The sequence below is a fragment of the Orycteropus afer genome, unplaced genomic scaffold, assembly GCF_000298275.1.
Source record: "Orycteropus afer afer isolate SDZICR_OR568_19922 unplaced genomic scaffold, OryAfe1.0 scaffold00059, whole genome shotgun sequence".
Classification (NCBI taxonomy): Eukaryota; Metazoa; Chordata; class Mammalia; order Tubulidentata; family Orycteropodidae; genus Orycteropus; species Orycteropus afer.
In genome coordinates this window covers 3,284,974-3,308,506 of record NW_006921646.1, presented here as the reverse complement: position 1 = coordinate 3,308,506, position 23,533 = coordinate 3,284,974, and the positions used below count along the sequence as shown (strand labels likewise).

The 23,533-nt window shown below is 49.6% G+C and overlaps 1 protein-coding gene across 1 annotated transcript in view; it reads right to left on the bottom strand.

The window, feature by feature from the left end:
- Nucleotides 1-228: 228 nt before the first annotated feature.
- The window catches only part of SCUBE3 (signal peptide, CUB domain and EGF like domain containing 3), a 43,311-nt gene continuing 20,006 nt past the window's right edge, over nt 229-23,533 (bottom strand). Inside the window, exons 2-22 of the mRNA XM_007939368.2 lie at nt 20,340-20,462; nt 19,246-19,371; nt 16,352-16,486; nt 15,305-15,430; nt 15,012-15,128; nt 10,617-10,733; nt 8,481-8,603; nt 7,909-8,025; nt 7,468-7,593; nt 6,867-6,983; nt 6,622-6,726; nt 6,270-6,386; nt 5,590-5,748; nt 5,130-5,345; nt 4,614-4,775; nt 4,240-4,407; nt 3,562-3,723; nt 2,963-3,160; nt 2,311-2,463; nt 2,107-2,186; nt 229-378 (exon numbers count right to left, since the gene is read on the bottom strand). Of these exons, the coding sequence (XP_007937559.1) occupies nt 229-378; nt 2,107-2,186; nt 2,311-2,463; nt 2,963-3,160; nt 3,562-3,723; nt 4,240-4,407; nt 4,614-4,775; nt 5,130-5,345; nt 5,590-5,748; nt 6,270-6,386; nt 6,622-6,726; nt 6,867-6,983; nt 7,468-7,593; nt 7,909-8,025; nt 8,481-8,603; nt 10,617-10,733; nt 15,012-15,128; nt 15,305-15,430; nt 16,352-16,486; nt 19,246-19,371; nt 20,340-20,462 (2,897 nt within the window). The remainder of the gene's footprint in view (nt 379-2,106; nt 2,187-2,310; nt 2,464-2,962; nt 3,161-3,561; nt 3,724-4,239; nt 4,408-4,613; nt 4,776-5,129; nt 5,346-5,589; nt 5,749-6,269; nt 6,387-6,621; nt 6,727-6,866; nt 6,984-7,467; nt 7,594-7,908; nt 8,026-8,480; nt 8,604-10,616; nt 10,734-15,011; nt 15,129-15,304; nt 15,431-16,351; nt 16,487-19,245; nt 19,372-20,339; nt 20,463-23,533) is intronic.

Below are 23,533 nucleotides of genomic sequence, written 5' to 3'. Positions count from 1 at the left end.
AGCTTTGAATGGCTTTTCCAGGGAGCATGTAGAAAAAAGAAAGAGAAAGGAAGAGAGGCAAGGAGAGGAAAATAGAGACAGAAAGGGAGAGTGCCTGGTCTGTAGTGATATTTTTCTCTCTTTCTCTCTAAAAAGAGGAGAGAGTTTTGTGTCTGTGAGTGGGGCTGCCGGCTCTGAGGGCTAAGGAGTCTGGGAGCTTCAAAACCAGGGCCTGTGGGTCTAGGGACACTATTTGTAGGGCCTCAGGAAGCTGGAAACTTTGGAACGGAGCAGCTTGATGAAGGATTTTGGCAGCATCTCCTTGTGCTTCTCTGTGTACTTGAAGTAGTTCTGGGGGTGGGCCAGCACCTCAAAGAAGGCCTTGATGAGCTTCTTGTCCTGAAGAGAATGGCAGTAGCAAAGTCAGCCTCAGGGATGGGGGTAAGGAAAGAGGAACACCAGCCTCAATTCAACACCCCCTCTTAATGTCTAATAGGCATCTCAAACTGAACATAACCAGAGGTGAACTCTAGATTCCCATCCCCATCACCTGCTCCTTTTTAGAATCATACAACTCGGTCATTGTTTCCTCCTCCTCCTATTGCCCAGGCCATAGTTCTTGGAAGCATCTTTGACTCTTCTCTCATTCACAGCCACAGCAAATCCGTGAATTCTACCTTCAAAATACATCCAGGTTCTGACCACTTCTCACTATTTCCACCCCTATCACCCTGGTCTAGCCCACCGTCATCTCTCACTTGGACTAGTTTGATTGCCTCCTAACTGGTCTCTGTGCTTCTACTCTTCATCCTCTGCAGACTGTTCTCCCCCTGAATAGCCAGAGTGAGCTTTTTGGGTTTTAAATCAGATCATGTCCTTTAGTTCAAAATATTTCCTTTGTTTCTTGTATCACTGAAAGTAAAGCCTGAGTCCCTTCCATAGCCCATAGGCTGCCTACATCTGATCTCCTGATTCTCTTGCTACATCTCCTACTAGTCCCACTTCAGTCCCCCTTCACTCTGCTGAGCCACACTGGTCTTCTCCCTGTTCTTGAACACATCAAATTTCTCCCATGCTCTCTTACTTAGACTGCTCCTTCTCTGGTCTTCTAATGGCTAGTCCTTTTATCTCAATCAGGCCTCTTCTCCAAGAGGCCTTTCCTGACCACCCTGACTGAAAGAACAACATGCTATGTAGAGAGCCTCCTAGGTGCCTGGCACTGTGTGAAACAGAACTCAGATCTCCTGGTTCTAGTGTTCTCTCCTTGGTATCAGTGGTTGGTTGGTTTTTTTCTAGTGCAGAACAGCTGCACTTCCATCTACTTTCTGTATTGGAGTTCCACAGTACATTTTATTTGAAATCAGGGTTCAAATGCCTAAAAAATGTTTGAAAAGCATCATTGAAATTATATTCTTTGAAGTCTGCAAGTTCTGGGAGATGTTTGTTACTATGATATTTATTTTAGGATAATATAAAAATTATTTTACTAATAATAAAGACAAAAGTTTTTATGCAAATTTATAAGGGGTGGTAATTTATAAGGGGTGGTGCTATGACTAGGATTATAGTTTCCTAAGTAGGATTTTCTCAAACAGAGCCACAGACCTAGGATGTCTAGTCCTTTCTTCAATATTGGAAACATTTCTTTATCTTTAAAAGAGGTCTAGATATTAATTCATTCTAAGAAATGCCCTGCTAGGTCTGCTACTTTTTTGTGTGGACTAGAGAGAAAGTAAGGGAAGGAACGGACTTATGCAAAAGCATTTTTCTATGCTTTATTTTCCTTGTATATCTTGGGAAAAGATAGGGGTCATGTCATCTGTCTTCCCTTCCTCTTCCAGGTTTTCCCCAAGGTGCAACATAGTTTGAATGACATTGGGGATCTGGAATCTAGCACAGTCAGGTGGGCTTGGGCTACAATCCCAGCTTTACCATTAGGCAAGTTCTTGAACTCTTTGTGCCTCAGTTTTCTCATCTATAAAATAGCAATGATGAAAGCACCTATCTCCTAGAGTTATTGTGTCTATCAAATGAGAATATTCATGTAAGCACTTAGCTTGTTGCCTGATACACTGTTACATGCTCGTTAAATGTTGGCTCTAGTTATTGTTACTAATATCTACTTGCCTTTAAAATTTCCTGGTGGTTTTCAGAGGCATAGAGCCGGCCGTCTCGTACAATGTCTTCTACCAGTTGTTCATAGTCCTCTGCAAAGCCAGCCAAGAAGAGGGACTGAAGTGTGGGAGCTCTACCTGTTTCCCTGGACCCCTCCCAAGACCCAGGAGCCTCTCCTTTCTTACCCCCCTCCCTGACTCTCCTGGCCTTGCTCACCATCATAGGTAACATAGGGGATCTGGAAACCTCGGGCACTGTTGGCCTCACTAGTCTTGAAGTTGATCCAGAGCTTCCTGGAGCGGGCTGTGAAGGCAATGGGGCGCTCATAGGTCTGGCAGGTCTCATAGGTGGTGATGGAGGATGGGGAGGCTGGGGAGGGAAGCAGCAGGTCAGGAGAGCAGCAAATCAGGCTACCCCAGCCCTTCTGGAATGAGGGCTGTTGGGGGAAGGAATCATGCCAACAGACTCTTTCCTCTCCATCTCTCTTTCTCTCACACACATTCTCTCTCTCTCTCTTTCTCTCTCCTTCTCCCCTGCTGCCCTAGGTTTGGTCTACAACTCCTCTTTGATATCTAGGCCCTCACAGAGTAAAAGAAATGTGGCATTTGAATGGATGGAAATGGCAAAGATCCTAGGATAGGAAAGTGTCACAAGTAACACTATCAGCTTCCTTCTCTGCTGCCTGAACATGTACCATTCCTTACTTTTTTCCTTTGTTAACTTCTCTCTTTTCAAGGCCTTCCTCACTATTTTGCCCTCATGGATCTCTAACTTCACTGCCCAATTCATCCCGTGTCCATTGTTTCTCTTCCTCCCTCCCAACCAGATTCCAACTCCCTTTCCCTGGCGCAGCTCTGCAGCCACCCACAGTTCTTTCTCATGACGAGGACGTCCCCACACTCGTCCTCAGATGGCAGGAAGATCTCAGGTACCACGATAAGGATCTTGCGCTTGGGTGGGGGGTTGATATTCCAGATGCACTCCACGCTGGCTGGGTAGTTGCCCGGATAGTTGGGGGATTCAATATAGCCAGTGAACTCACCCAGCTCCCCACCACACTGACGATCTGCAGCCAGGCCCCAATGAATAAAGCAAGAAAGAGAAGGGAAGTCAGTCCAGAAATCAGTGGGGAAATTGTTCTGAAGTGGATGTCAGACATATGGGCAACTACCTTTCTAGTTCATCTAACTTTCTTAATTCTGGGTCCACCTTCCTTCTTGCTCTTTTCTGTACCTTCTCATCTCACCTGTCTCTGCCTCCCCCATACCTAAGCTCCAGAAAGAGTGCTGCGCCCAGCCTATCAATTGTGTTTGAGATTGAGTGGGTCAGAGGAGAGGTGGAAGTGGGACTTTCCTGCTCATCCACCCACAGCTCTATTCCTTGTTGGTTGTCTTAGACCCCTTTCTTCCCCTACCCGCTGCTCCGAAGCCTCTCTACCCTCTTTCCACAGCCTGGCCTGCCACGTACTCTTGCACTGGGCCACACTGGTGGAGCCGTCAAAGTCAGTGCTTGTGTTGCCTGGACAGCGGGTGCAGAAGTTCTGACGGAAATCAGGCTGGTAGGAGCCCAGGGCACAGCGGATACAGCGGTGGATGCTGGTGTTGTAGTAGTGCCCAGGAGAGCACTGGACTGCAGGGAAAGGGAAAGGAGTCAAGGATGGTGGTCGGGTGAGAGTTCTAGGGCAGGGATGGAAAAGACATTCCTATCATGGAGAATCAGATCAAGGATGCCAAAGTTCTTTCCAGGGTCCCGTCCTTTCCCAGGCATACCAGAATTTTTCAACCCCAGGGAACAATAAATTTCACAGAGTAGCTGGCTACAGTGCCAGTCCTTTTCTTTCCAGCACTAAGCACAGTGTCAAACTTATACAGATAAACTCATTTGAGGTGCTGAGGGAATGGGCCACCAGTTCACCACATAGAGGGGTAAGTGGGACTATTAATGATTCCCTCATTCCCAGGCTTGGAACTGGTCATGAGCCAGGATGGGTCTTGTAAGCAGGACAGTGTGCTTGGTCAGGAAGCTGGTTTTTTCCCAGTGTGGGGATGATGGTATGGCAACATACTTATCTGTTCTAGGGACTTGGAGAGTTTTTTTGGATCAGCTGGGGTTGGGGAACCCCAGGGAGGGTGAGTATCCTCTCACCTTTGGTGTCACAGTCCTGGAAGGAGATGGCCCCCTCATGCTTGGTAGTAAGGCCCCCACCACATGGGAAGCACAGTGTCCGTCCTGCTTCAGGTTGGTAGGTACCCCGTGGGCATGGCTGGCAGGGCTTGAACCCATCTATAGAGTATTGTCCAGGTGGGCACTGACCTGCAATGAACCAATGGCCCAACTCTGAAGGGGATGGTCCTGAGTCAACCCATAGACTCACCCAGTTTCAGGGAGCAGACGCACATGAACAGGATGTCGACTAGGAGAATGGCCTGGAGCCTGGGCCTGCCCTTTGGGAAATCCCATGCCCGTGGGCGTCCCAGTGCCCGCCCTACCCCAGTCTGTGTTGTTTGTTCCCCTGGCACCTGCACATGTGGTGATGTTGGTGGCTCCAAGAGGCCCGTGGGCATCACTCCCAGGGCAAAGGTCGCAGGAGAGCTGCCCTTCTCTCTCCTGGAAGGTGCCCGCTGGGCATGGCACACACTGCTCCGTCTGGCCGTGGTAATACGTTCCCTGCGGGCAGCTGACTGAGGGAGAGTCGGCCGTGCTAGCCACCCACCCCCCATTTCCCACCACCCAGGCCTGGGATTCCCCTTCCCTCTCCCCCAGATTCAGGGAGAATCTCTTCCTCAGGGAACAAAAGGAATCCTGCTTGGGGGACATGGGGGCCAAAGCTGTGTGCAGGAGGGTTGTTGGCCCAACCTGATATACTTCTGGATTTCAGCTTGGGGCCCAAGGAGGGGAGGTCAATAGGCAGGAAGGTTCTTGCTGCCTCACAATTTGAAATGCAACTGAGGCTGTAAAGGGTCCTCCTCTGAGCTGGGCCACAGCTGGGCCCTCCCTGCTCCCATGCCCTCCAGCTCCCCAGCAAGCTTCCTTACCACACTTGGCTCCAGCACGGTGCTGCCCAGGCCTACAGGCATCCACCAGCTCTGCTCGCTCCCCAGCTACTGGGCCCGGCTTGTGGGCCAGCTCATAATCAAGGCCCGCCAGGCGCAGCAGGAAGCGGTCCTGGTTGATGGACTTTCTGAGCATCTTGAGGGACCCTTTCAGCCGCCGTTCCATCCGTTGTCGGAGGCAGGGCAGCCCACAGCCAGCTGGTGATGAGTGGTGGTATAAGTTAGAAAGAAGAGAACAAAAGGATGGCTATGAGCACAAGAGCTAAGGAAGCAAAGTTGGGAACTAGGAGGGGTGTAGTAAGAGAGGGATTAGTTCCAGGGCTTGGCTTAGGTACAGTCTGTCCCTAGTACAGACTCCACCCCTTCCCTTTGATACTGGGCCTGTTTCCCCACCCTAGTCCTCCCCTACCAGCCCTCCTCCCAATAGCACCCTCAGTCCCACCTGTGGTTTCTTCAGCTTTCACCTCCGCCTCGAGTTCTAGGGTAAGCCGGGTGACCTCCTTGCCTGGAGGGGTCCGGGCCCGTCGGCCCTTGCCCTTCCGAGAAGAGTCACACTTGAGGTGGATGAAGGTGACCTGGCAGTCAGAGCAGGGGGCACCACCTGGGGGAGAGGCCTGGTCAACCAGAGGGTACCCCCTTGGGGCAAGGAACATTCCCAATCCCAGCTCTCACTTCTCTGCCTGAGACCTCACCAGATCTCTGACTTTGACTACCATGCAGCCCTCTCTTAGTCTCAGATCCTAATTAATTGGGGTATGTGGGGATATCTTGGGCATTTTTGGGTTCTGTACCTACAACTGGAGCTTTGGTAGCTTAGTGAATAAGGCATTTGGCTGCAAAGCAGAAGGTCAGTGGTTCAAACCCACCAGCTACTCTGGAAGGAAGATGGGGTGATCTACTTCCATAAAGATTTACAGCCTAGGAAACCCAATGGGGGTCGCTATGAGTTGGAATTGACTCTCTGGCAGTGAGTTTGGTTTTGGTTTATACCTACAACTGCTTTTTCCCCTCTCCTGCTCTGTCCAGATTGCAGGGTGCCAGTGAATTTGGGGGGAAAAGGGAAGATCTTGCTAAGAAGAGGAGCTGAGGGGTGGAGATTGGGGTGAGGTCCCCAGTCCAGACCTGGCCCCAGCATCCTGCTGGCCTCCTCCATTTTGCCTTTGTTTCGCAGATGCAGACGGCACTTGGCATCCTTGATCTTGAAGGAGGCCCGTTGTTTAACCAACAGCACTGCAGCCTCTAGAGGGATGGGAGAAACTCAGCACAGCTTTTGGGCCCTGTGGAGCTGGGGCTTGGCTGCAGAGTAGGTTAGGGAATCAAGCATTAGAGACAGAGGGAGGGAGGCAGCAGGCTGGGGAATTACAGAGCAAAAGAAGGTCCAGGAAAAAAGGCCAAAAGAATTAAGGAAGAAGAGAAATAAAAGGTGAATATAAAAGGAGTAGGGTCAGAACAGAGCCTCTGGACTGGTGCTCACCATGGCAGTGGTTGGAAGTTGTGCTGTTCCCAGTGTGGCTGGCACGGGCTGGAGCAGACTTTGGGCTGGGGGTTCCACAGCTCACAGTGAAGCCATTCTCAGACTCTGAGAGAAAGGGCCTATCACAACTCTGATCACCCCCTAGTACTGACTGGTTGGAGAATCCAAGGGTAGCAGAGGGGCTGCCTGAACAGCCAGCCTTTCCTCCCCTCTCCCCCCAGCCCTCCACACCCTTCTTCACATACCTGGTAAAAACCGGGCCCGGGAGGGGCAGCTCAGGGCACAGGTGTCTTTCTTGCCAGACCTGTTGCAACTGAGCATGGCTTTCGAGGTTCCAGGACTTCCCTGACACTTAACAGGCTCTAGAAAGGGGAAAAAGGAGCCCTGGTGATGCAGTGGTTACACACTTGGCTGCTAACCAAAAGGCTCGCAGTTCAAACCCATCCATCTGCTCCGCAGGAAAAAGGTGTGGCAGTCTACTTGCGTAAAAAATTTAGCCTTGAAAGTCCTATGGAGCATTTTTACTTTGTTCTGTAGGGCTGCTATGACTTTTTCTGACTCAATGACAATGTTTCTTTCTTTTTTTTTTTTAAGAGGGGAGAGAGGCCTGAGGACATGGGGCATTCCTGTCCCTCAGTTGGGTAATCTAGGGGAACAGCCTTAGCTACCCAGTAACTGTTATTCCACCCACAGAGGCTGATGAAGGGATTATTTACCAGAAAGTTCTTGTCTCCAACTCAAATTGCTGTATCATCTACCCTATCCACCTCACTCCAAGCTTTCTATCGTCCCAACAGCCTCCTGAAACTGCAGTACCAGTTATGACCAGCAGAGGGTGCTGCCCACCTGTGCAATCCTTGCCATTCCAGTGTAGCCGGCCCTGGCCTGCTGGGCAGGTACATTGGTAGCTGCCAGGCGTGTTGATGCAGCCAAACCGGCAACCTCCTCTGTTGATGCTGCATTCATCCACATCTAGGGGTAGGAACCAGTGAGTGGGCATTAAGTGAGGACCTTTGGTTAGAGCTGTGGGCATCCAGAGAATGACTAACTCCAGAGAAGAGCTCAAACCTAGGACCTCTTCCCTTATCGCTTCCCTAGTCAAAGGAATGATTGAGAAGGGGCTAAGCTGACCTACTTTTTAAAACCATCCACTTCTACTGACTGTGGGACTTCAGTCTGAGAACAGAGGATGTGGGTAAGGGAGCAGCGATGGGGATGCCCTGCTCTCCCAGCTGGCCTCCAGAAGCTTGGGGCCATGGTGGTGGGAGTGTAAGCTGGCTGGCTTACCCCCACAGTGGGTGACACCATAGAGCAGGTAGCCACGACGGCAGAGGCATTGGAAGCTTCCGGGTGTGTTGACACACATGTGGTCACAAGTTCGATCAAAGGAACACTCATCTATGTCTGGAAGAAGAAACAAGGATTCAAGCCACTGAAACTGTCTTGAGACACTTGACCCTGGGACCACTGCTCAAGTGAAGGTCCCTAGTGAGGGGCCTTGGCTTTCCTCTTCGAATTGACAGAGTGCCTACTCATGCCCCGCCCTAGGATCAGCAGCAATGTCTACCCACCCCCTCATGCAGCTCTACTTGGAGTCCTTGGAGCCATGAGCTGACAGATCTGGTGCCTGTAGATCAGGGCCACCATGTGTGGTTATACAGGTCACACCCTGCCAAGGATAGGAATTGGGGCAAAATTCATGCCTCCTTGCCAAGCCATATGCCGTAGTGTAGAACTGGCCCACTAATCTGCAGCACGACACTTGCCCATGGACTCTCCATAATGTTCATGGAGTCCCTCTGGCTCTCCTACCCCAAGTACCTCTCCCAAGGGTTTCCCCTTAACCCAGGTCTGCTCACCCTGACAGTTTCTCTCATTGATGAGAAGTTTATAGCCCTTCTTGCAGCTGCACTCGAAGCTGCCCACTGTGTTGCGGCAAATGTGGTCACAGCCCCCATTGTTCAGGCGGCACTCGTCTATGTCTAGGAAAAGCGGGACACAAGTAGAGAGAGAATAAAAGGAAGAAGGTTGGGAATGAACAATAAGACAAGATCCCTCCAACACTCACAGAGACAGAAGAAAACTAGAAGAGTCCTGGGCCTGCCTCTTCTGATTCCACTCTCCTGTCTCTACTCTTCCCTGTTCAGGGAATCTGTAGCCATTAGTAACACTCTCTTCTGGGATGAGTCCTCTTAGAAGGGGACAGGTGGGGACCAGAGTCAGGTCCTCAGGGAACTGCTGGGAGCAGGGAGCAGGTGGGCATTTGATTATTTGGGCTAGTACATGCCTAGTTCAGTGCCACTGTTTCAGCTGATGGTCATTCCCAAAAAGCCTGGTGGGTAGGGTTCATCCCTTCCTTGCCCATTCTCCGAGCCTATCACAAGAGCCCTGAGGGGGCCAAGGAGAGGTGGGATTCAGAGGGGACTCACTAGAAAGGGGCAGCCCTTCAGAAAGAAGGAGCTGGGAGAGAGGCCAGGCAGGGGGGACCTTCAGGAGAGCCAGTGAGCTTGGGTAGCTGATGGGGGAGGGTGGGGAGCCAGGCAGGGGGCTGGACTGGGAGAGATCTGGAGAGACTCAGGCCTGAGGCAGCTTTCAGCACTAGCAAGGGAAGGGGGGCGGGTGAGCTGCTTCCTTCCTGAGGTCAAGTTCCCTAAGCTGGTGGCAGACAGGACCCAGGCTACTCACCCCTACTTGGGGAAGGGGGCAGGGAGGGCAGCCTTCCACTTTACTCTTAGCATACCTGTCAACAGTCCTTCTCAGCAGGAAACCTCTCAACTCTGGTTGTCTGACCTGCTGCCCCAGCCCTCCCCCATCTCGCAGCTGTTGAGCCAAAAGACACAAAGAAGGAGCCTGGTCCTCTTCCCAGTCCCCACTCCTTGTGACCAGGGGACATAGACCTAAGGAGTCATTATCTTCCAGTATGGTTCCCTTCCCTTTTTCCTTTCTCCCTCCATTCCCTGTTGTTGTGTGCTGTGGAGTCAAACCTGACTCATAGCAACCCCTCCTTGGGTTTCCGAGGCAGTATCACTACAGAAGTAGGATTGCCCAACCTTCCTTCCGAGGAGTGGCTGGTGGTTTTGAACCGCCAGCCATCTGGTTAGCAGGCAAGTGTCTTAGCCATTATGCTACCAGAGCTCCATTCCCTAGACCTGGCTAATTTAAAGGAGGGAAATAGAACGGACAATGTGGGAAATTATACCATAACAATAACAACAAAAAATGTTTAGTGATTGTGAAACACTGTTCTAAGCACTTTATATATGATAACTCACTTAATCCTCCCAACAAACCTATGAGGCAAGTACTGTGGGGAAAGTAAGGCACAGAGCAGCCAAGTAACTTGCCTACAGTCACAGAGTAGTAAGAAATAGACCTGGATTTGATGTAGGTATCCAGGCTCCAGTGCCAGTGCTCCTAATTGCCACACTCTTCTCTAGCCATTACAGCTTTTCTAAAGGGGAAGAGATCATTTCCCCAGAGCCTACTGGGAAGGTTTGAAGAATGTAGTTTAGAAGGTTATGGAAGTCACACTTGTGACCTCATGCACACACAGCTCAAATATCCTTCCAGACCCAGGGACAAATGTAAATGGCAGGTTCAGTAACCAAGAGGGTTAGGGACCCAGAGTAGGATAAGAATGAGACAACGTAGGGTGGTGGCAGAGGGCATCAAAGAACTGGGTGGTCTTTTGTACTCCTGGAACAAATGGAGATGGGAAAGGTGGACAGGAGACAACCCTTAGGCACATCCTGGTCTTTATAATCAGGATAGCCTCCAGGGGGATAAGGAGGATGGTCCCATAATACATACCCTATCTCTGGTCTCGTCCTCAGCCCCTTGCCAAAGGTCTCTGCACTTTTTTTTTTTTTAATTGTGATTTGGGTGAAAGTTTACAGAGCAAATTCATTTTCCATACAGCAGTTCATACATATTTTGTCTCATGACATTGACTGCAATTCCCCCTATCTGCACTCCTGTTCTTGCAAAGCCCTTACCTTTGCAGGTCTTCCTGTCTGGCTGCAGCATGAAGCCTACAGGGCAGCTGCAGTGGACACCAGTAGCTGCATCGTGGCACTTACTGTCGCAGCCCCCGTTGTTGACAGCACAGGTCTCTGTTTAGGGGGGCGGGGAAGGGTAACCAGGTTATTGGCCTGGAGAGGTCCCAATGTCCAAGGCAGTGGAGACCACAAAGGCCTGAGGGCAGGCATCAGCTGCCTCCCTGTGCTTTAGAAGGAGCATTAAGTGAAGCTCCCAACCCCCATCCCCTCACAAGTGCAGCCAAGCAGTCCGCTTCCCTGCCCCCCTACTTGATTGAAACAAGGTGGACAGCAGTGAGCCAGGTACAAGCCAGAGCTGTCAGGCAGGAATGTGCTGGGGGGGGGGGGCGGAGGAGGTGGAGAGGGGAAAGAGCAGGGAGAGATGGGAGCTAAGCAAGGGTGCTTCTGGCTGCCAAGGAACAAGAAGGGGCTGAGAGGAGTTTCCCTCTTTCCACAGACCACCTCTTCAGGATCATCTTACAATAGGTGGGTTGGGAAGAGAGATGCTGGTGATTCCTGACAGCCAAGGGAAGGTCATCAATGCATCTCCCCTTCTCTGCCCAGCTGTCTTAAAGAAGATCCCAGTTCAAAGCCTGGCTATTCATTAGGGGAGATGGCATATATACTCAGTCATTTCCTGGCCCCTTCATGTCTACCTTCAGCTCCTCTCAAGCCCCACTCCACCCCACCCCCTTTTTTTTGTTGTTGTTGTAGATGGAGATAAGCTAGCTGGTGGTGGTGGTTCTACTTTCCTAGTGAAGAGGTATTGTCTGGAGTACAAGAAGGGGCAAAGGGAGCAAAGTCTAGAGGAAGAAGAAGGTCTTAAGAATGTAGGTGGAAGAATTACCTCAAAACTAGATAAAACCAAAATCCTTATTTAAGTCCCTTCTGCTGCTCTCTCTTGACTGAGAGATCAGAGGGAGGGTGTGACACTTTATTTTCTGAACTCAGAGCAGGAGGAAAACAGGTTTAAACTGTAGCCCAAGAGAGAAATGAGTCAAAAGGAAAACTCTCAGCTCACAAGAGTGCACGGCCCAGACAGAGGGGACTGCTCTGAGGAAGCCTAGAATTCTCCCATCAAAGAGACAAAATCCAGAGGCCTCAGCTGAGTATGAGAGGAAAGTGGTTCTCTGAATCAGGAAAATTGGATGAGACAAGCACTAGAGAGTACTAGTGTCTTCTGGAATTGCTAACTCCTAAATGCAAAGCCTGGAACCCCAACTCTGCCTGTGAGCCCTGCTGGCCCCTCAAATGCCCAGGTTTGGAAATAGCCACAGTGGGATCGATCTCCTGTGTGTCATTCTCTCCTTAGTTTCTCCTATGATTCCCCAAGACCATGGGAGGAACCTGGGAAGGAAGCCCAGCATCACCCCAAGAGTGCTCTTAGCATAAGAAGAGGTCTCTCCACCCCAAGCCCTGCTACAGGGCAAGGGGAACAGTGATCTTTCCCAAGTTTGGGTAGCTTCTGAGGGGTCCAGGATGGGAAACAGCACAGCTGGCATGCTGTCTCTCCTAGGATTGGACCAGGAAGCTGGGCAGAGCTGCTCACCACTCTGGGCAGGGTGGGGCTAGTAGGTTGATGTACCAACAGCCCTTTGCTCTCTGGGTTGCAGTTAATAACCACCAGTTACTCTGTTTCCTCTGTGCCCGGTGCTTACAAGATGCTCCACATGCACTATCTCAATCATCACAGCAATTTTCTAAGGGAGGACTGTCATTCTCCCTATTTTACAGAAGCAGAAACTGAGGACCAGAGAGGAAAGCAGCTTGCCTGAGGTCATACAGTTAGAAGGTGACAGAGCTAGAATTCAAACTCGGATCTGTCCGAACCCAAAGGCCATGCTCTTTGCCATTAGAGTGGGAGAGAATGGACTGTGACCTAATGTGGGCAAGAATCCAAGAAAGAAGCCCCCAAGAGGGCATGGTATCTAACCCTAGCCCGTCTCTCTATTAGGTGGCACAGCGGCCATGATGGAGCTGGCTAGGTCTCTGGCTGTGCAGAAAGGCAGAGAGAGGGGCGGATGGCCAAGGAGGAGATGGGGTGTTAGAACATGGGAGGAGAGAGCCGATAGGAGAGAAGGAGGCAGGACAAAGATCACATCAACATGAAGGCTCCAGGCCAGCGCTTGAGGACTCAAGCTTCCTGTCACTCGGTGGGCCCAGTGCCTGGGCTGCCAGGGGAGCCCTGATGGCAGACTGGGGCCCAGTCAGGCAGGCCTAATGGGCATGCTGTTAGTGGGAGCCCCAGCGGGTTAGCCCTTCCCCTAGCAAGCCAGTGAGAGCAAGCGGTGAGAGCAGACATATTTACCATTAGAAACGGCCTGAGGGGGGATGTGCTGCTCTAGCCGCCTTTCCCCTGTTTGACATTGTAAAAAAACTGTTTAGATGCTGGGCAAGAGCCACTGTGGCCCAAGGGGTCCCAGCCCCCTCCCCACCCCCTTCTCCACCCTATAGACCCAAACAACTAGCCCCAGAGCCCTGAGATCCCTACAGCAACCTCATTCCCAAGTCTTATCCTGCCTGGTGTCCTCGAAGAAGCCTGTCTCCTATCAAGTGACTGAGGGGAACTGAGTCTCCAAGTGGGGGAATCCTGGGCCCAATACCACATAGCACGCTGATGGCAAAGCTAGAATGCAACCTCAAGCCTCACAGACTCCCAAATCGGAATGTCTAGATGGCCCCAAACAACGATGTTTCCTTCCACCAAGGCTGGCGAGAAAAATAAGACAGGGCAAGAAGGTCAAATAAGTTCTACTGGAGAAGAAGGAGAGGAACTAGAAAAGAAAATAGCTCTGAATCTTAGAAGAGCCTCATTTGTTCTCTGCTTCACTTGGCCACAGGCTAGATAGTGGAATGGGTCTTGGGTTAGAGGGGAGCAAGCTTTAAAGGGATATCTTCAAAAGCAGCCATGGTCAGGCTATCTGAGTAGAAGGAAGCCAGAGAGGGAGCAGACCTCATACTCATGGGCCCCCACCTCTGTCCTGCTCCATGCAGCGTTTCTTTGGGGACTGCATGCAGTTTCTTTTGGATTCTGGGGATGTGTGTGAGTGTGTTCAGGAGGTGGTTAGAGGTTTTAAAAGCTGAAAAATTAGGCTTATGAGGAAAAATGAAAGGAGTTAGAACAAACCAGCCCAGATAAGACAATGTGAAGACCCAAAAATGTTCCAGGGTCTTTGAAGAGTTAGCTCAGAAGGAAACATGTAGCAGGAAAGATCTTAATTAAAATAAAGGAGAACTTTCAAGCCGTGTGTGCAAGTTCCTGGAGCAGGTCCCTGAGTATCACCTGCTCCCCTGTCCTTGTGTCTGGGGAAAGGCAGGCGGGCAGCTGGTTCTCAAGCTGGGTCCCATGTCCCAGCTTCCATACAATTTCACACAGAGTGACCATTTCCACACCTTCCCATCCACGGCATGTTGTAGGCCACCAGATGAACAGCTGTCCATGCACACCCATGCCTAGAGAGCAAGCACGCCTCTAAATGCTGCCCTTTCATTTTCCACTTTTCCATAGGAACACCTTGTCCCACCATCTTTCTAGCACTCTGGGAGACCAGTCATTGGCCTTCACTAAAGACTTAAGGAATTAAGGAATTAAACTCATCTATGGTACATGAAGATATGTGAAGGATGGCCAAGGAATTCAGGAAAAGGGGTGCAGAGGTTAAGAAGGCCCCAGACTAGGGCGAGAGGGATGGAAGGCTGGGGTTGGTGAGGAAGTGAGAGACCCACAGGTAGAGCTGAGAAGGAGTACCATTGGAATCTGGAGTGTATAGTAGGCAGTGGGGGGCTAAGATATGGGGAATAGAATGGGAGCTTAGAGGAAAAGAGTGAGGAGAGAAAGGATAAAGATGAAAAAGATAACCTGGAGCCAGGGGTCCCCATCTGTCAGGTCAGAGCTGGTGGTCGCCCAAAAGAGCACCTGCCCCATCCCAGTCCCAGAGTGTCAGCAGTGGGCTGTGGTAACTCCCATTGGACCATGATAGTCAACTAGAGCCTCTGGTCAGGCCAAATCAGCTGCACATCCCCGGCTCTCTTCCCCCTTCTCAACCAAAGCCTCAAGCAGTAGGCACCTCTGCTAATTATTCTCAGTTTGGCAACAACCCTGGGATAAGTGGAGGGTGAGGCTCCTGGGGGTAGGGCAGTGGAACCAAAGGCTCGGGAGTGGGAGGGAGCCAAGTTAGCTCTTCAGTCCCTCTTAGAGCCATCCTCACTAGACCTGGCATTGTCTGGGTCTTCAGCCCCCTCACATCACTCTGCCCAGTACCTGGGCTCCATGTGCCCCGATCCCTGGTGCCCAAGGACCCTCACCCCCACCCCCATCACTGGTGGACTGGGTTCTCCCCGGGCCTCACCCACCGATGCATGTCTTCCCGTCAGTATGAAGCACAAACTTGACGTGGCAGCCACATCGGGGCCCCTGCTCTGTGTCATCGCAAGTGTGCTGGCAGCCACCATTACCATAGTTGCACGTCACTGTGCACAAAGGGGAAAGGAGCCTGTCAGCTTTCTTCCCTCTGGGCACGACCATTCTCCACAACATGGACCTCTCCCTTGCTCCCTTTTCCTCCCAGCCCTGTGCTCTAGCTGCTGAGGCCACACCTCCCTCATCTGTCTCCCCTCCTCCCTGCCCACCATCCCTGTTATCTCACATTTACAATCCCGCTGATTCTTGGTGAGCTCGAAGCCAGGGCGGCATTCACAGGCAATCCCCCCCTTGGGTGTCTCCCGGCAAATGTGGGCACAGCCATGATTCTTGTTCATGCAGTTCATTCCTTCTAAAAGGGAAGAAGAGGGGGTGAAAGCTCTGTGCCCCGGGACACCTAGAGGAGGAGGCATGAGAAGGGGCTGTTGGGGGGTCTAGGTAACTGGGAGAATTCAACTGAGGTGGCCACATGGGGAGGGCCCTGACTCTCCCCCTCACAGGCCTCCTGTTCTGCTCATAGAGCTGGGTGCTGATAAGCATAAGTCAGCAGCCATTCTGAATGATGGATTAATAGTTATTGACACTCATTCCCAGAGAAAACCTACATGATCACCCTATTCTTCATCCAGTGCTGTGCTAGATACAGAGGGGTTTAGGAAGGACCCAGAAAAATATAAGATGTCCCTTCCCTCAAAGAGCTTACAGTCAAACCAAGAAAAAGATAAAATAACCGTCAAATCTATAGTGTGAGTGGGGAGTGATAGGTACCAATAATAAGTACTGTGGGACCTATACGACATTTATTAAACTTGCACTACACCCAGGTAAGGTGCTGGGGATACAAAGATGAATAGACATAGTCTTTGCCCTCAGGGAGGTCACAGTCTAGTGTGGTGGGGGAGAGACACAGAAACAGACAACTTGTCTATTCCTGTAGATATTCTTGCCTGATCCCCCAACCCAACCCCAGGGATAAGACATTCATGAAGCCACCTCAGGTAAGCAGCAGCTTGAGCTCAGCCATCCACTTAAGGCTATCAGATATCCCACTGTAGCCTCAATCCCACACTGACCCCAACCCCAAATGAATTCTCTCTCTGTTTGTTCTACAGAGTGTTCATGGAGCCCTTAGGGTGTGACTATGTTGAAGGACAAGTGCTTGGGTTGAGGGACAAGTGACTGGGTTGAGAACAGAGGGTGACCTGTGGGCAAGGAGGAAAAGGTCCCAAGCAAACTGGCAGAGAAGCCTGGGCTGGGCAGAGCAGGGGCTTACCTTCAGGCCGCTGGATGCAGGTGTGCTGGTTGTCACTGAGGAAGAAGCCTTCCCGGCAGTGGCATTCATAGCTGCCCATCATGTTGACACAACTCTGTTGACAGCCTCCGTTGCCCTCAGCACACTCATCCACGTCTATGCGGGAGAGGCCAGGGAGTGCCCCAGGGCTTCAGCACCAAAGGCTGAGAGTAGTCTTAAGAATCCAACACCTCCCCACAGCCCAGCATTAAGCAGTTCTCACCCCCTCATTAGCTAGTGTTCTACTGAACCTGGGGAGGCCACCATGAGAGGACAGAGCTGGGGACTAGGAAAGTGGGGAGGGGACATTTGAACCTGGTTTATCTAGGTGAGGACTTGCCTCTCTTTCCCTAACCTGTTGACACTGGGTCTGAGGGCACAGGAGATCATTGCAGGGGGGACCGCAATGAGGGTAAGGATGGAGATGTGGTCAGGGAAAGGTAACAGGGTGGCAGCTGGTTGAGATGAGCAGTTGTTGAATACTCAGGGAGCCTAGGAAATGGCTGAGTTCTGGAAGGGCCATGACCATGGTGCTGAGGCTGGAGGGCAGGTGAGGAAAGGCAGGACCTCGGCTCTTTGTGGGGCAGGGGCCCTTTCTGTGAAAAGGCCCTCTCTCCCCTCCCCCTATGCCTGGGCTTACTGCCATATTCCCTAGCCTTTCTCCTATTTTGGTTTAACAAAACAAAGTCTAGCAGCTTGGCGGAGAGGGATAGGGGGACAGCTGCCAGGCCACACCCTAGATAGGGAAGGGGGAGCAGTAGACTCTCACCCAAAAATCACCACCCCCAGACCCAAGCTCATTCTGGGACTCCCACTGCAGCATCTTGACTCTGCCTCTATGCTAGCTACTGCAGCCCAAGCCTACAGCGCTCCTCAGTTGGCTCTGGCCCAGGAAGCATTGGGAATATTAGTCCCCAGATGGAACTACTGGAATCTGAATTCCTGTGTGCCTCATCTGCCTCTCCCTTCCCATCCTGCCGAGGGCCTAACCCCACCCTTTCCCCTTCTAGCCAAAGACAGAGGGGCCCAGATTCAGCTGGCTCCTGCCCGGTTCAGTGTACCTGTTAGAAAAGCTTTATTCAGGCCTCTGCCCCATCTCTAGCTACACCCCTACTTTTCCCCATTCCATCTTCTTGCTCTTGTCCTGTTCTACAGTTAATCCTTCTCTGTGCGCTCTATTCTATTCCAATCTTGTGGATTTGCTATTCTAGCCAAGTTCTTTCCTCCAACTTTCAGTGGGGAAACTGAGGCAGGGCATAGACAGCTTTCTCAGGGTTCTCCTAAGAGCCATGCATAGGGTTGAGACTTTGATCTTGAACCCTCAGTAGCCCAGGCTCAAAAATCTGATATCTCCTCTCCCTGACCCCTTTTCTACCTACTCATTCTCTTATCCTTCTGGTATTGTTAGCTCTCCCCAAAACCCATTTAGGGAAACAAGGCTTGGGAAGAATTAAGGGCCTAGAAAGATCAAAAGCAGCTAATGAACTGAGGAACTCAAGTCCCCAGTCTTATAGGCAACTTAACTGTCTTGGTCCAAATGTTGCAGCTTCTCTTTCCAAAGGAGTTCCAAGAGGCCCTCAAGGGTGACTGGGCAAGCAAGGAGTAAGGCCCTTCCTGATAGCTAGAGTGGTAGGAGAGGTGGCCAGGGCTGGGGGCAAGGGTGCAGAGGGACCAGGGTTTACAGGCCTGGTTTGGGAGTGGAAAGTTATAGCCTGGTCCAAGGATGGGGTGTGACTGGGTTTAGGGGCAGCTCTGTAGTAAGGAGGCTCTCCTAGGCCAATGGGACTTCAGAAAATGGATCTGTTTGGTCAGGTGAGGAGGTAAGTGTCTGGCCAGTTTGTATTCTGGACATTACTCCTATCTTCTATTCTTCCAGTCCTCTTTTTTTTTTTTTTGGCAACACACAAAGTTTGGGAAAGATTCAAATCTGAAATTCTTTTCTGCTATGGTTTCAGTTTTTCTATTTGTAAGAGAGTGTGATTTGGTCCCAGTAATTTTCCAAAATTGGCAGAGACCAAAATTGAGTTCAATACCCTAGAGATTCTCTTTTATCTGATCCTGCTCTTGGGACAAATGGGATCAAATTTGACTGAGGCTTCAAAAGTGAGGAGAAGGTGAGAATGGCAATTGCAGGGAAAGCTGGGGGAGAAGCAGTCTGGAAGGGCCAGGCTCCCTGGAGTGCAGGGTAAGCACCATAATCAACACTCCTTCCATTTATTGAGCATATGTCTGCTAAGGACTGTACATGGTCCTTTCTCTCATGGTGATCCCTCCAGCAGCCCTTTGAGGCTTTAAAAACCAGTTGCCCTCAAGTGGATTCCAGCTCGTGGCGACCCCACGTGTGTCAAGAGTACAATTATGCTCCATAGGGTTTTCAATGGCTGATTTTTCTCAAGTAGATTGCAAGACCTTTCTTCAAAGGCACTTCTGGTGGACTTGAACCTCCAACCTTTTGGTGAGCAGCCGAGTGCATTAACCATTTGCAGCAATCAGGGACTCATTATCATCCCATTTTAGAAATAAAGAAACTGAGACTCCCAGACATTAGTTGATTTGCCTAAGGCCTCACAGCTGTAAACCACAGAACTGGGATCTGTCTGGAGCCAAAGCATCTTCCCTCATGCTTCCTTCACCACCCTGTGGCAAAACACATTTATGCTCAGCTCTGACCCTGGCACTTTCTAGCAGCATGCTTTCCTCCCAGTAGCAGGATTATATCATCCTTAGTGGACACTCTCAAAGAGGATCGACCTCATTCTTATTTTTGTGTGTGAGAATGTGGCTCTTTTGATCTTCTTGCCTGGGAAATGAGAAATGCTGAAAACACTTCGCTCCCCACAAGAGCCCACCCTCTCCTCACATTCTCTCTTGCTCACCCAGACAGTTGTGCCCATCGTGTGCCAAGTGGAATCCATCATAGCAGGTGCATCGGTAATTCCCCGGGATGTTGACACAGTCGTGCACACAACCTGCATTATCCTCTCGCTCACACTCATCCACATCTGTGGGGAAAGAAACAAAGACAGGGCTTAGCTGAACCCTCCTTCGTGCCCCGTCCCCACTTCTGGGATTGGCCTTGTGGGTTTTTTAATACAATCTTCCGTGTGTGTGTGTGTGTGTGTGTGTTTACGATTACTTTCATAGCCTATAAACCATTTTCCATTTTGTTCTTTTCATTTAAACTTGTCTTAAACAGTTTCTCATGTTTCCACCCAGGCTTTCTAATTAGCATTATAAATATTGCAGAATATTCCATTGTGTTCCTGTATCATAATTTATTAATCCTTTTCCTCTATTGTTAGACATTCAGTTTCTTCCACTTATTACTATCATAAATTATCCATCAAAGAACATCTTCATCCACATATTATTTGGTTTCTTTGAATTTCCTTTGAATAAGTTCCTAAGAATGAAATTCCTGAGTTGAAGGGTATAAATAACTTTTAAGATTCCTACTAGGTACTACGGAATCACTTTTCAATTTATCATGCCAAGAATTAATGAGTGTACATCTCTTCTGAAGTCTCACCAACACTGAAGGTCATAAATTTAAAATAACATCTCAAGGCTGCTTTAATTTGCATTGCTTTAATTACAAGGGAAGAGAAGTGTTTGTTTATAGCATGAGTTTCCCCTGGGGTCAATTGTCTGTTCCCATCCTTTGGGGGTGTGGCAGAAGGGTCTGAAGATGGAGGATCCAATCTCAAGGAACCTCAGGCCTTGGTCCTACGATTCTGATTTCTACCTCTCAGCAGACTGTGGGGCTGTGAACTATTCTCACCAGGGCCTCAGGAGTCTGTAAGGTGCTTTTGTGCAAATTAGAAAATGTGAATTAGAAGATGCAGCCCTCTTCCACACGAGTGAGGATTTCAGGCCTGCGTGTGATGGACAGTGTCCCCACCTGCCCACAGTGGCACTGGTTTCCCCTCCCTTGCCAGCGCCCCTTCTCCAGGTGCCCTTTCAGCCTCACCTTTGCAATGTTTCCCATCTCCTGTGTAGCCGGACTTGCAGATACACTTGTATGACCGTGGGGTGTTCTGGCAGATAGCATCAATGTGGCAGTTGTCGGTCCCCTCCACACACTCATCCACATCTGGCAAGGGGTGGGAGCACATGAGACCTTCTGTTGGTACCTCCTAAGGGGTATCTTGAAGGTAGGTTCCCCAAGGGCAGTATCCTCTCTTTTCTAAAACAGAGGCAGCAACTACTCCAAAAGCAGGTGCTCTCCCACACCCCTCTGGAATTTCAGAGTAGGCAGACTCTGAAGCTTCAGGAATTCAGAAAAGAAACCCCACTATCCTCAAACATACCTAATCCACAATGACAGCTAAAGTGCCTTAATTTGAAACACTCCTCTAAGTGAGCGTGTGTTCTTTGATTTAAAAACAAGTAAACAACCAACCCCTGGACTGGGTAGCACACTTAACTTGATTAGAAATATTCAACTTAGTGTAAATAAGTTTACCTTTCTTAGAAGCAGACTTAAGTAGGAGGGGGAAGAGAAAAGGCATAGATGTGAACACTGGCCTTTGGGGAGGTGACAAGGTCCAGGGAAAGAGAAAGAAAGGAAGACTAGGCACCTGAGGAAAATCTCATCCGCTTCACAATTTTGCTTGAGACCAAGCCTGCTTCCACTTGCCCACCATGGCGCCAAGAAGCTTTAGAGGAAAGATGTTCCATCCTGAGAGATTTTCCTAGGTCCCTGTGCTGCCAACAGTGGAGCACCAGGAGCTGGCAGAGAGTGGCACAGTATATGGAAGCCTGACAAGTGCAGCCCTTGTAGCTCTCAACAGCTCACTTGGGCAACCCATCCATCCCACAACTCAACTCAGTACTTTCGCTGTAACCCCAAATGTTCCTCTCTCTCTAGTCACTCGTACTAACATGAGTGCTGCACACAGAGTAGACTAAAGGCAGAAGCAACCCAAGAGCTAGCCCCTCCCCCCACAAAAAAAATATGGTTAAGAAAGGACTTGCTTGTGTCTTTAGTCAAAAAAAAAAAAAAAAAGTATCACTTGTGTCTGAGGCAATAGTATGGTACCTATGAAGCTGAACTGACAGAGGGCAAAATGTTTCATTAGTTAAAAATCCTTTATTGAGTGTGTTTGTGAAACACATTAAACTGAGGCAGTGGAGGCTCAAAGGTGACTCCAGTCCAGCCAAAAGGAGAGAGAAATAAGAAATGGGATGTGGATAGAGTCATGAAGGCATCAATGATAAGAGGAGGGGGCCTCACCTGGGCTACACAGCAGATTCCACTCACCATCCAGGGAGATGCCCGTGCCCCTCTCCAGAGATTCCAGTAAACTAGGCTGAGACAGATACTGCTGAAGCAGTGAACTAGGCCTGAGTCACAATATTTCTTAAAAATCTCAGGAGATTCTAATGTGCAGCTAGGGATGAGCACCATACTTAAGGGAAGATCAGAAGAGGAAGAGATTACTGCTAGCTGTGAATAGGAAAACCAAGATAGTATATAGGTAGCAAACTGCAAATGAGATGGGATTTGAAACCAATTCAGTCTGACTTTCAAGTATGATCTGTGGACCAGAGAATCTCCTGGGTTTTGTTAAAGTGCAGACAGGCCTTATCACAGACCTACTGAATTGAAATCCTTAAGGTGCTTTACATTCATACATATATATAATTTATACACACACACACACACACACACATATTGTAATTTTGGGGAAAATTTACAGAGCAAATTCACTTTCCATACAGCAGTTCACATACACTTTGTCTCATGACACTGACTACGATTTACCACAATGCAACAGCTCCCCTCCCACTTCCTCCCCATAGTTACCTCTTCCCTGTGTCCATCCCTCCATGCACTCCTGCCAGCTGTCTCCCTGTGCATAAGTAGCCCTTCTTTCTCCCATGATTGTTCTCTCCAAGGAGTGTATCTACCTCAGGTAAATGTTCAACTCATATGCCTGTCTTTTGTTTGGCTGGAAGCCACAGGTGTGGGTTCAATTCCAGATCTGAAGGGCAGCTAGGGGCCATAGTCTCAGTGGTTCCACCAGGCTCTATCAGACCAGCAAACCTGGTCCCCCCCCCCCTTTTTTTGTCTAAATGATTTTGAGTTTTGTACCACATTGTTCTCCCTCTCTATCCATGATCTCCTACACAGATTCCCCTCCAAGTGGTTGACAGTGGTAGCCGGGTACCATCTAGTTCTTCTGGTCTCATGGTCGTATAGGCTGCAGAGTGCATGGTGTATCAGTTGCTAGGACTAATTCTTTCCATGAATCTTTGATTTTCTTTATTCTTCTTTGCTCTGGACAAGAAGAGATCCATCGTTGCATCTAAATGGCTGCTTGTAAGCTTTTAAGATCCCAGTCGCTACTCGCCAAAGTAGGAGGTGGAACAATGTTCTATGTAGTATGTTATGCCAATTGAGATTGGTGTCCCCTGTAACTATGCTCCCGAGCCCACAGGTTCAACTACTCAGTCCCTCTGGGTAGCTGGCTGTGGCCAAGAAGTGACTACAACCTTGTCCCTTGTCAGCTCTACTATACACCTGGGAATTCAGATCATACAAATACACTTATAGGACCACTGTCTGCCAACCCTGTACCTGGTCTTTGGTACGCTCCCTGCTTCATAGACATACCTGATAGTTCAGCCTCTCCACCCATCTATCCACCCGTATACCCATGTTTGCCTTCACTGACAACACAGTACTGTATGTGCAAAAGAGTTCATCTTTGTCATCTATACCTCCCATGTACCTCTCTATGTCTTCCTCTTCCTCAGTGCCACCATGTTGATCACTCCCATTTGGTACATTGCCCTTCTCTTCCCAAATCAATACTTATCAATACCCAAATCAATACTTATCTCTACCTATCTAACAGTGTTCCCTCCCCTCCCCTCCCCTCCCATCCCTGGTAACCAACAAAGAAAATTTCTTTCCATATCTAAACCTTTCCTTGACTTTTACAATAATGGACTAATACAATATTTGTCCTTCTGTGTTTGACTTATTTCACTCAGCATAATGTCCTCCAAGTTCATCCACATTATGTGGTGTTTTGCAGATTCTAGGTTATTCTTTAGGGTTGCATAGTATTCCATTGTGTTTATGTACCATAGTTTGGTTACCCATTCCTCAGTTGATGGACACCTAGGTTGTTTCCATCTTTTGGCTATTGTAAA